This window comes from Trachemys scripta, chromosome 5 (assembly GCF_013100865.1).
Source record: "Trachemys scripta elegans isolate TJP31775 chromosome 5, CAS_Tse_1.0, whole genome shotgun sequence".
NCBI classification, from domain to species: domain Eukaryota; kingdom Metazoa; phylum Chordata; order Testudines; family Emydidae; genus Trachemys; species Trachemys scripta.
In genome coordinates, this window is record NC_048302.1 from 64745952 (window position 1) to 64758209 (window position 12258).

The 12258-nt window shown below is 38.4% G+C and overlaps 2 protein-coding genes across 5 annotated transcripts in view; one reads left to right on the forward strand and one right to left on the reverse strand.

Annotated features, from left to right (window-relative positions):
* Positions 1–12258, forward strand: part of TMA16 (translation machinery associated 16 homolog) — a 142356-nt gene that overhangs the window by 44541 nt on the left and 85557 nt on the right. For 3 of the 4 annotated variants that reach the window (XM_034770657.1, XM_034770659.1, XM_034770658.1), the window contains exon 6: positions 766–808. In XM_034770657.1, coding sequence (XP_034626548.1) covers positions 766–808 — 43 coding nt within the window. Of the gene's footprint in view, positions 1–765; positions 809–4988; positions 8074–12258 lie in introns of those variants that run through there. The other variant, XM_034770660.1, reaches the window with a different exon arrangement.
* The window catches only part of MARCHF1 (membrane associated ring-CH-type finger 1), a 256595-nt gene continuing 244411 nt past the window's right edge, over positions 75–12258 (reverse strand). The window contains exons 8-9 of the transcript XR_004645753.1: positions 3717–3720; positions 75–84 (exon numbers count right to left, since the gene is read on the reverse strand). The gene's annotated coding sequence lies outside the window, so the exon portion shown is untranslated. The remainder of the gene's footprint in view (positions 85–3716; positions 3721–12258) is intronic.

Below are 12258 nucleotides of genomic sequence, written 5' to 3' on the forward strand. Positions count from 1 at the left end.
TGTCAGGGATCGTCTAGTTAGTCCTGCCATGAGTGCAGGGGTTGAACTAGATGACCTCTCGAGGTCCCTTCCAGTTCTACATTTCTATGATTCAAAGTCATTTTAAAAGTGTCCAAGTCCTATATTCAAAACAAATTTAGCAATTTAGGAGCCGAAGTGCCCAAATCAGTTTTGAAATGGGACTCTTCTCCCATAGTTTAACTGGTTTGTCTGTTTAAACTGTAAGTTCTCGGGTGTGTGTGTGTGTGTGTGTGTGTGTATGTATATCTGTATAGCACAGTGGGGACTATAGGGTACAATTGTAATAAAAATAACTTAATTATGCTGCTAATCTCACTGTAAACATTTGCAGGTTCCTTTTAAGGGCCTAAATCTTTTGCCGGTTTTGACACAAACTTTTAGACAAAATGCAGCTTCCTTTATCAACTTTTTAGTTGCCTCTAGTTGCTGAAAGTACCTTGGGAGTGTCTCCCCCGTGCGCTACTAAAATGGGCTCAGGAACAGCACCTTGTTAGAAATCCCAGCATCCTCCCCCTTCCTAGCAGTTGTGGGAGAAAAGGTAGACTTCCTGCTAGATTATTATCCTTGGACCTCACTATTCTCGGTATGATCTGTATCCACCTCTGATCTTGTGGGTTCAGTCCTTCAGCTAGCATATACCTGATACATCTTTGAAGTCCTAGTTTAATGTTTGCTCTGAAATGAGAATTGCTATGGATAATTTATAGCTGGTAATCTAACTGTATTTAATTTTGTTCACTTTAGACATTCCTGACATTGTGAATGGCAAACATCTTAATATTTTCAGGTGAGTTTCTTTTTGTTGTATTTAATTATTTGTGTTCTGTATGCACCCAACTGGACATCTCTTGAAATGGCATGGCATGTCTCACCTTTTTTTTAAAGCCAACCAGCCAACCCAGCATTCTACAAGAAGCAGTTGGTGGAGGACAGTGTTCTCTTGTTTGAAAGGAAACTGATGACATATTATTAGTGTACTCAATATTTTGCTGTTCTAGTTTTTTTCTTAGCTACTGCAGCCTAAAAATTGTAACTTACTAGCTAGTAACAATCAATTATTGAAATATTATAAGGTTTAAAGTGCTGAGACTTTTAGAATTGAGTTCATATAACTTCAGTGGCTTCTTTTTTTGGATATTTTCAAACAAACTTTTAATGTGGGAAATTCTCGGTCTATATTTTAGCAATTCTTATAGCAAATAACCTTGGAGCATGCTCCTTTGAGAGATTCAGGGGATCAGAGTTATGGTGCTGAGCTTGATTCTTTTCTCCATGCATCAGCAAAGGCTCAGTAGGGTGCACTATAGAGTTAGCATGTTCCTTTCCTGAAGAAGAAAACATACTTTGAATGTCATTTTGGGAGACTCTTCTGGCCCCAGAGAGACCAACATCCAGTTCTTAACCGGGAGGACAGGCCAATATATAGGCTCAAGGCACAATGTTTAATGGTAAATGGGAAGATAGACGAGCACCACTCCTACCTGCCACATACACTCTCCTCCCTCCCCCCCCAAAAAAATGTCTAAATAGTTATCTGCATCTCACTCATCCTATCATGTAATAGTTTGAGTATTGCATTGTTTAGATATATCCTTAAGTAACCAATATGAGTTAGGGAACAGTTTTATCTTCTGATGGGTACATCATACAAACATGCATCCGACGAAGTGGGTATTCACCCACGGAAGCTTATGCTCCAATATGTCTGTTAGTCTATAAGCGACTTTTGGTCGCTTTTTACAGATCCAGACTAACACGGCTACCCCTCTGATACTTCATACAAACTAGATATAGTAAAATCAGTAGTATTGCATGTGTACACCAGATGCAGTTGTTGATTCTTCCCTTTAAGTTTTCAATGTGATTTCCAAGATTTGCATAGCCACTGAATGCACAGCCATAAAATATCATTCCTGCCAACAACTTAGAAGACATTGTAAAATGATTAGACATTTATATGGATGAGAACTGGCTCAGAAAGTTAATTAAAGGAGATGCAACTATTTTTTTTTTTTTTTTTTTTTTTGAGGGATAACACGTTTCAAAGCATTAGCCAGCCACTAAGTCATGGAGACTGGAAAGAAACTTTCTGTATGGACAGGTGTCATGGTTACAGGTTAAACTGTGGTTTTTGTCCCTCTTGAGAGCACCCCTTAGATGACAAGCCTGGCCTCCACGGCATGCTCTGGGTGGAAGCATACAGTTCAACCATTCTGGGACTGGATCTCTGTGCTGCAGCCACCTACCCTGTTTCCTAACTGTGTTAATGTGACAGGCTCTGCTGGGTTTGGCACATGTAAAAGTTTCCCTTCTGGAGCTTGTGACAATATAAGTGTGCAGTGACAGAAACAGCATCTTCAAAACAAAACATCATTTATTCTTTCATCCTAAGGTACAGAGCTTGCAGAACAAAAGGTCAGAAAAACAGAGTCCTGATACCTATTTTTCTATACCTACATCTTAATCTTTCTTTGCAAAAATTTGTAAGTTCAATTCAGTCTAGTTAACTCCTGTCTCTGGGGAGAACCAGACTGTCCTGCTCGTAGCATGTTCTCTTTCAGTGTGTCTCTTAGCTCTCACTGACACTCCCTGGGCAGCCTCCCCTTCCTCCCAAAGACATCATTTTAAAGATTTTTAGGATCCCCTTTCATACTAGGCCTAGTCTGGGGGAGAGTAAACTCTTTTTAGCCTGGATGGTAGGCTATAAACAATTTCCCTGTTATTTCCTCGAGGATTCTTATCTGTGTCATTGTTTTGCCTTCCTGCTTGATTCCTTTAACAATCCTATTGATTTAACTCTGTGCATTGAGGGAGGAGAATATTACGGACAGCCTGAAGGGCATATGATATTTATAAAAAAAATACCACACATAAATCCCTCTTTCTCCACAACATGCTATTTTATAATCGGAGTTTCTTGGACCTTCTTTTGATACTGAATACAGGAGGGTGGACTAGATGGACCAGTGGTCCAATCTGATATGGTAATTCCTGTGTCCATTTGTAAAATGAAATCCTTAAGGATGGATTTTCAGAGTTGCTGAGCACCTTCAAGTCCTCCTCACTCAGAGCAAGTTACGGGTGCTCAGCATTTTAAATGTTTGTTTAAAAATTCAGCATAATAAACTAGCATTTTCCCATGGCAATGCAAAACCGCAATAATAATCCAGTCAGACTTAAGGCAAACTATACAGTCAAGAGCTACATTTATCTAAGAATAACTATAAGAAATCTTAAGAATTGAGCAGTGCAGTGGATTAAGTACCACAGCTCAATCTGCTCTGTCCATTAGGCAGAAGGCTTTGGAGGATTTCATCTGTGTGGTAGGAGTTAAATTTAAAGGCACTAAACCTCCAACTGCCATGAGATCAGGAATGTATAGAGTGACTTACCGTACCATGAAAATTCTGACAGAAGGTTTCTGGTTTATTACCTTGTTAGAACCACAGCAGATTTGGCCATGGAAAAAAAAATGGAAAAAAAAAAAAGGCTATTGCCCTTGAGAAAAATCATCCACCAACTGCCTTTAGTATACTCAAACAGCTATAATTTTGAACCTGGGCCTGATGTGATTATTAAATGAGTCCTTCCTCCTTTATGCAGCCTCAAGCCTTTTGAAAGTAATAGATTCAGTTCGTGAATTTAAATTACACATGCATTGTATCTCCTTGGAATCACTCATACAACATTTTTACATTTCTCATAGATCATAATGAACTACTGTTTTCCAGTAGGTGGAATATTAGCTCTGCACAGTGAGCACCCAAATGGGGAAGTTGATCCAACTGCACTCATTACGTTGCACAAAAGGAGTTAAATCTGTCAAATCTAAAACCAACTGGTTCATAGTCAGAAAGGTACAGAATAGAAATTGACAGTGGGAGTAGAATGAGTAATATATGTAACTTACATTTTGTCAGCGTTTCTTATCCCACAGAATCCTAAAGCACTTTACAAACTAGATAGATACGTGAATCACTTAATTCATCACTGGAAGCAACCAGATGTGCGTTGAAAAGTCATAACGGTTTTAATTGCGCTCGGCAGCAGTATACAAGTTCAGGACAGGAAATGAAGAACATTGTATCTAATTGAAACTGCAGGGGGGATTTAAAATTGTTAGTGTAAGTTAGTAAGGCAGACTTGCTTGACTTAATATTTTCTCAGGGGAGCTGGATTAACACTGCTATTCTTTAAAAAAGTTTCTTGATTTATGCCTCATCAAAAAGACAGCATCAGCGTCCCCTCATGTGACATGCTGGGGCACTGGGCAAGTACTGACTGTCAGGGAAGAATGTCACTGCTATAAATGGCTAACATCACTTCCCTAAGAACCTTATCAAAATACAGACCAGACCTTTTTTGGCTGAATTCTTACCATGTTTCAGCCCAATGCTGTATAGATGTGTAAACACACTGCAATTAGTGTGGTATACAGCAGCATGCATTTTAACAAACTTTAATCTTCCCTTATACAGTCAGTCCTAGGTTTGTTAACCCTTTAAGCACTGACTTCCCCTGAGCATCCCCATCTGCTTATTTTTAACCCAGCACCCCACTCCTGCTAATCATATACACCTTCTCCTTGCCTGTTGCTTTCTTATCTCACAGTTGGATAGTTGCTGGCTTGGGGTTATTTTTTAGATTCCCCTGCTGATCTGCTATCCCAGCTGACAAGTACCCCCCTTACAGATTTCAGGGTGAGTGTAGAACAAGTGGGAGGAAGATGTATCATTTGTAGTAGGCACCTGCTTGTGCACGCATGAACCAGTAAAGGTTTGAGGAGGACAGAGCACATTGGGACTGATGTCAGGCTAAGGCTAATGCAGCAAATCCTTTCTGGTTCCAGACTTATGCCTCTACCTGACCTACCTGAAAACCCTTTTCAGTAACCAACAGTAGTTAATTTTTCTGGGTTCTGAATTTTAAACATTAATTATTTTCTATTATATCTTATTTTCTTTAAGAGAATGGGATGGCGATCTGAAGAAACTGCCAAACATTAAAATGAGAAAAGTCTCTACAAAAGATGCTGTTTGCAGTAGGACAGAGGTGGCAAATGGGGAAGCTGAAGAGGAATTAGATGCAGCAAAAGACATAGACTAATGAGTACCAGCCAGTACAAAAGGTGAAACAGCTGAAAGGGACTACCAGGAACCTATTTGAACTATCACTGGAAGCAAGAATAAAGCTGGTATTTTCAAATTATATTTGAGAAGACTTGGTTGGTTGAATATTTGATTAGTTGATTGTGCTTCACCCTGGCCTTAAGTTATGTAGTGAAATTTCAGCAAGCAGCATGTTAGATTCAGTGTGGTGCTTACTTAGAGAAAAACGAATGAAGGCTTTAAAATCTAAAACTTTCAGAAAATCTCCATTTTCCCCCTACCTCTTCCACCCTAGCTTCTCTTGAGAGTGCAAGCCCCTGGGTATGGGTTGGTGGGGAATAGTTATCTCTAGCCTAATGGCTGTGGGACAGTGCACTGGCTGTGACTCGCCTGTTTTGGCAAATGTCGTGGGGGGAGAAGGGGCTGGATTTTCTTGGTAGTGTCCACTCATTGGATGATGATAATGAGAACATAAATGTCATTTAATTTTGATAAGTAGGTAAGATACTGTTATACAGCAGACTACCTTTACCCATAACTTGGTCCATTACCTGTGGCCTCTAAGTTAAGATAAAATGGTACTAAATATGTGACTTAAATCTATCCCCATAGCCACCATCTCCAGATTTTCTTTACTGAGCCAGCAACCAGGCCCTCAGCAAATTGTGCATTTGCAGATGGTGGCTGATGCTCAGGTAATGGCTTAGAGAAGCAGGCTTTCATACAGCCTCATGTTAACACACTTGAAAAGGAGCATCAAAAATTGGAGGAAGGCTTTTGGAGCCTCCTGTAAAGCAACCCTCCACCACCCTTTGTGCCTAATTTGGACCCATCTTTCAGGGAAGCCCTTGTCAGACTTGAGAACAAGCAAAAGAGAGAACAGTAGGAAGAATTTCCTTCTCTACCCATGTCCTTTAAGCGCGCAGGCCCTGCCGTGTAACTAAGAAATGTATGTCAACCTAGAAGCATAGTGTCCCATTTAGTGATAAGGGATATCCATAACTTGATCATCAGAAGGGTTCCTAGATCTACAACTGCATGAACTCAAGAAAAGCCTTTAACTCTAGGGCTATAGAGGCAGAATGTATTTCTGCCACTAAAAGCTATGTGCCTAAATTGACCATTTTCTGATGCTAGGGGTAGCCAGTTAACCATTTTATGTAGGAGATTTTATTGCCTTCATTACAAAGACTGAGTTGATCACTAAGCTGAGACACTGTTGGTTATTTGGTGTGGCTTAGTAAATAGAATACTGGACTGAGGTTCAGGACACCTGGGTTCTCTTCCCAGCTTTACTACTGGCCTACTGGGTGACCCTGGTAAGTTACTTCCCTGTGTCTGTTTGCCTATCTATAAAATGATAAAAGGCTTATTTCCCTTGTAAAGCACTTTGAGATTGACAGATGAAAAGTGATGTGTAAGAGGTAAATGATAGTATTTGTAGCATTGCTAGCACATTTACATTTACATAGGGAGTAGGGCTGGCTTTGAGGCAGAGCGTGGAAGACCCTAAAATCCTTTCCCCAATGAAGCTTTGAGCTAGCAGGGAGGGATAAGGGGAAGCAAGGTGCACCTGGGAAGGAACCGTCTTCAGGGAGGGGATGTCTCCTCAAGGGCTGCCTTTCACATTTTTTCTCAGTTAATCCATCATTCCCTAAGGCTGAACATCTGAGCATTCTCATTCGTCCGTGCTAAAATTTTATTGCCTGCTCTACACATCCTGCATTGATTTAACTAGAGATGTGATAACTGATTTAGTTAAACTGGTGCAATGTATGTATAATTGCTCTTAACTCTATTTAAATCTGTCTCATCTGCTTAGCTTGCCTAAAACCTGAACTCATCTCACAGATCTGAATCACCAATAGACCTGTGTCCACAGAGCAGGTTTGGGGTTTTTTTTTTGGTTTAAAAACCAATTTTAGTTGAATTGGTGTAACTTCCATATGTAGACAAGCTCAATGTTTCACTGTGGCGATAGAATCACTGCCAGAAGTCCTTTTTCTTCCGCATTTTCTTTTAATGGGATGAATAAAAGGGGCAGTAAGCCTTATTCTTCCTGGAATGACTTGAAAGGCTAGTTTGTCATTGTAAAAGATGTGGTGTCCTTAATAGCACTGTGTTAAGCTGACATTTGTGTAAACATTTTTTTTAAAATGTATGCTATTCGGAGTCATGGAGAATATTAGATTAGCTGTCTAAGTCTTTCCATGAACAATTCCATTAAAACAAAAGGCAATATATAAAGCAAATGTATAATCTGTAAAGTTAACTTAACAAAAATTGAGCAGTCTTGAAATAATTTGTAATACTCGCTGCTCATGTTATACATTTTAAAATAAAAGCAAAATGAGATATAGAAATCAATTTTTTAATTATAATCTCATGTACCCTGTGTTCCTTTTTGCTATCATATCGACTTCAGCTTTTTAGACTATTATATAGGTCACACAGGGAAATGAAAACTTCTCCAGCTAATGAAGAGAAAAATATTTTTTATATTGATGTAGGCAGAAAAATTACTATAAAAATGGCAAGATCTTACATAGGGAACAGATAGGATAACTATCTGACTCATGCTGGCAAAGGCAAATTGTTATCAAGTGTCAGTACAGAAAAATGAGCTGGATTTTATTCTGTCTTGCACATCATCAATTTGTTGAGTAAGTTTTGACTGCAGAATCTTTATATGGTAATGATGGAAGAGAGAAACTCATGTTGACTTTAAATTTCTAGGTTGAGAATGTTATTGAGACAGAAAATGAATATAGAATCCCATGATGTCATTGTTATAGTAATCTTTCTGACAATTACTGTGCTTTACAGCCAGCTGGATTGAAGAGCTATTCCTTCTCCGAATGCTATAAGGATGCTTTGATGTTCTGTTGCACTTACATTCTCTTTTAAATGAAAATATATACAGTGACTGCCATTAACATGAAAATTTTGACTTCTGTTTAATTACTCCAGTGTTTTTCTATGTTTAGACATAGATTACTTTAATATAGGAAATACCGTGGAAATGTTACTTGCAGAAAGTAGTTATAAACTTTGTAATGTTAACCACTGTAGATGGGAGGCGCTCTGTGTTCATAACTAAACTTTATCATACTCTTAATTAGAAAATCCAAAAGAAGTTCTCTTTTTCAGAATGCTGTGGCTTGATTTTCCCCTCACCCAAATACCTGAGGATTTTTTTTATTTAGTTTTAGGTAATTGATTTTAATGGTGTTTAACTGCAAAGTTTTAAGTGTTACAGTGAGTCTTTGTTTTAGCTAGAGGGACTGAAAACAAGTTGTGTACAAAACTTCAAACTAGCGTAAGGGCTGGTCTTTAAATTAATATAGCTCAAATAAGATAGGATGTGAATTTAAAGCAAATGAATGATGCCTCATTAATTCCACGTGTGGACACTTATTCCCGAATAAGAGTGCTTTATTCAGAATTAATTTAATCAAAGAGGATTAAGCTAATTCTGGAATAAGAGCATCCACCCATGGGGCTAATCAGGGGAAAAGAAACTGCTGCTATGGCATCAGTTAGTAGATGACTAAATTGGTATATCTAAGAAGCTTTCAAAGATAGGGGCCTTTCTTCCTCCCACCCCCCATTCCTACTCATTCATTCAGAGGCATGGGAGCCTCCTGAAGGATCATCTCTAATATACAAAAAGGAGATGGAGGAGAGGCCACCTGGTCATGTTTTTTCACATCACCAAGTTTTACAAATTAAATGTGAAGGCCTCCTCTGCCACTGGAGGAAGAGACCTGTATGCTAGTATTCACCCTGTAACTGATGTATTTTTAAAAAAAAGACAGTATCTCATCATTTGTTTCCCATGCTGGTGACACACTGCTTTTGGATATCCATTGTAATGGATCTGCAGGCTTTCACTGTGAAGAATAGGAAAATTTGCCTTAACTGGGAATCACCTTTTTTCTAGCATGGAAGTCAGCAGATCCAACCCACCCACCACAATGTTATAGTTCTGAGGGAAACTTCAACTGTTGCCCTCTCCTCCATTTTTTTTTTTTTTTTTTTTTTTTTTTTTTGTCGGGCACATATGTACATATATATCCACCGCTAATTGGGGTGGAATTTGAAGTTATTCTCCACCAGGAAAAGTTTATATAAATTTTTGTTCTACCTCATAACCTCTGAATTAAGGTTTAAAGTAATTACTTCTAGAGCTGCTTTGTAGAGCTTGCTAACTGGGTCTTCAAGAATGTGGCCTCTCCCAGCCTGCTTTGACTGACCTGATATCTGCCTCCAAGGAGCTGCAACTATGAGTAAGACCCATTATAATGGAGCTGTAGACTCTCACTATAAAGGAGATGTTCAGGTAGGTTTTTTAAAAAAAGGTTCCTAATTTGGAGCCTCATAATACCATTTTAGTAAGCTATTCCACAGAGTAGAACTGTACTTTAAGCACCTACACTTAAACTGTTACCTTAAAAATCTGTGTATAGTGGTATGAAAATACCCTGTGCAAAGTGTCATGAGGCATATAATAAAACTCTGCTTACAACTTTACAAAACTACTCAGTAGAAAATCCATAGTTAATCAGAGTAACTCTTAATTACCTGTAATTCAAATACTCTGACCAATTTTCTACATAAATGGAACAGCTGTGTCATTCTGTAACTAGTTCATTGTTAGAAATGAACAAATAGAATTACTAAACCAATATTTACATAGAGAGCCTGGACTAAAATACTGGTCTCTCATTCACTGCTCTAAAAACATAGGCTTGTTCCAGTTGAGGTAAAAGAAGCTCTCGGTTATGCTGTCAGCCCTGATTTATATTCTTGAAGCTACGTGCTCATTGAGAATGACTGGGTCACCGTGCTATTCCCTATCCTACTATACATGTAATGTGATCTTGTCCAAAATTCTTATTTCTTTTGCAGCTTTAGAAAGATAAGCAGTAAATGTCAAGGTGAGATTGCTAACAGTTATCAATAAAACCTTGCCCGAGCTTCCCCTCAGACTGGTTTATTCCCAGGGTTGCTCACTGCAGGGTTTCCTGTATCTAGCTGTTTTGCCTCTGAGAGCCACTGAGCTTTTATTGGTTGCTGAACTGGTTCAAGTGAAACCCACCTAATTTTGTTACTAAAGAGAGACTTACAGACAGCATGTCTGGCTTTAGGAACCTCTCACTTTGCTACAACAATTCCTGTGTAAATTTGTTTAAGAACAACCTAATTTCTTCAAATTATAGACTATGTACTAGCTCTTAAGGAATTTTAACTATATGGCAAGTTCGAAGGAGTAGTAAGTTAGTTTTTGCTTTCTCCAAGAGCTTCAAACGGCACACAAAGCATCAATTGGAATAAACAAAAAAATGCTGTTTTAATTCCCATTTCCTCAGTGTAACTATAGAAGAGGCTACTCCAGAGGTACTGCACACAGCTTACCAAAAGGTATGTGAATTCTCAGGCAAAGTGATCAACCGCACAATCCTACGATCAAGTTGAAAGTGTATCAGGAAATACCTAGTGCTGTGGAAGGTAGGGTGGAGTTCTGATCATCTCTAAAGTTGCAGCCAAGTTCCAACATAAGCCTTAGTTTAGCTGCCCAAACTTTAGCAAAGGACAATTTTTTTTTTCCTGAAAAGGTAGAAAAAAAAATTGGCCAATGTGTTCGAGCTAAAAGGTTACCCTTGACAGATACTAGTCAAACATTACTTCAGGTTACCCATAATTCCCTACTTTTAAAATAAATTTAGCTCTGTATTTGTATACAATAGATAAAAATGACTGAACTGCTTCTATTAAACATGTAGATCTGTTTAAACTATGAAATTTTCTTTACACTTTGGCAAAGCTGGCTTAGATGTTCTCTCAAGGAGCACTGTAATCCATTGGTCTTAGAGGCAATGGATACCATTTAATGTGAACACCCCTGCTCCAACACTTTAGATGTCATTAGATAATGTCAGACTGCTTTGTTTCAAATAGATTATCCAGAGCATAGTTGTAGAAGTCTATCATATGAAAATGATGGGTCCCATGCTTGCTGGAATTCTGTGCAAAGGGGCTTTAAAAACTTAACCAAAATCTGGGTGCATAGCTTAAGACAATGGGGAGGGGGCAGAAAGATGGAATCCTCCCAACAAATTCAGTTATAATTATGCGTGGAGTTCTGCCTGTGGAGAAAAATGGGATGTGAAAATGTTTTTTCCTGTTGAAGGAATGTCACAAAGCAAACATAAATTTTGCATGTTTGCTTTAACAAAGCAAAATGGTTTTTCTTTTGGAAACTTAAATATACTATATGGTGGTAAGATCATTTCTACCACTTAAAAATACATATAAAATATGGAAAACTGCAGTGGTTTGGGTCATTTGTTTAATACAAATACAAATTTGTTCTACAACAATTATATTAATTTTGTTTCCTTTAAGCTCCCGCCCCTTTCTTTCAGTACATATTCACTCACAAAAAACAACCTTTTTTGGAAAAGAGAATGGGGTTAAACAAGTAATAACTCTTAGTTCCAAGTATTACACGGTGTAAAATATTTTCTTCATAGATGAAGTGTCACTGCAGTGTCCAGATATATAAAAAAGGGCTTAATCCAATGATGGGGAATGTATTGTTGTGGACAGACCAGGAAAATAAACATTTGCTTTCAAGCTATAGCGCTATGTGAAATAGTACCATCGGACTGGGTAAAAATCCTCATCAGACTAATACAGAGGTAAGTGGTGCATTGTCACTAACTGTTTTAAAATGAGTAATTGAAAGCATTAGTTCTGGAAATTGAAACAAATTTTAAGAAACCAGGAAAGAAGCATTTTGTTTATGTTCCACAATTCCTCACTAGTAATTCTGCAATTGTTATCCTAGCAAAACTGCCACTGAAGTTAAAGGGAGTGTTGCTCAAGCATGAGGCAGAATTTGACTTCATATCAGTGCAGTCTACCTGGGACTGACCACAACTACAAAAGGGCAGCTCGCAATGAGTGTTTATCCCACAGCCTGATCCTGCAGTTCTTAGCCAGTCCAAATTCCATTGAGGTCAGTGGTGTTTTGCCTGAATGAGGACTGCAGTTGATTACTGGGCCTAGGCACTGTGGTTTAGCTACTTATGTATATGTAGGTTTTTACTGATCTTTAACTTCT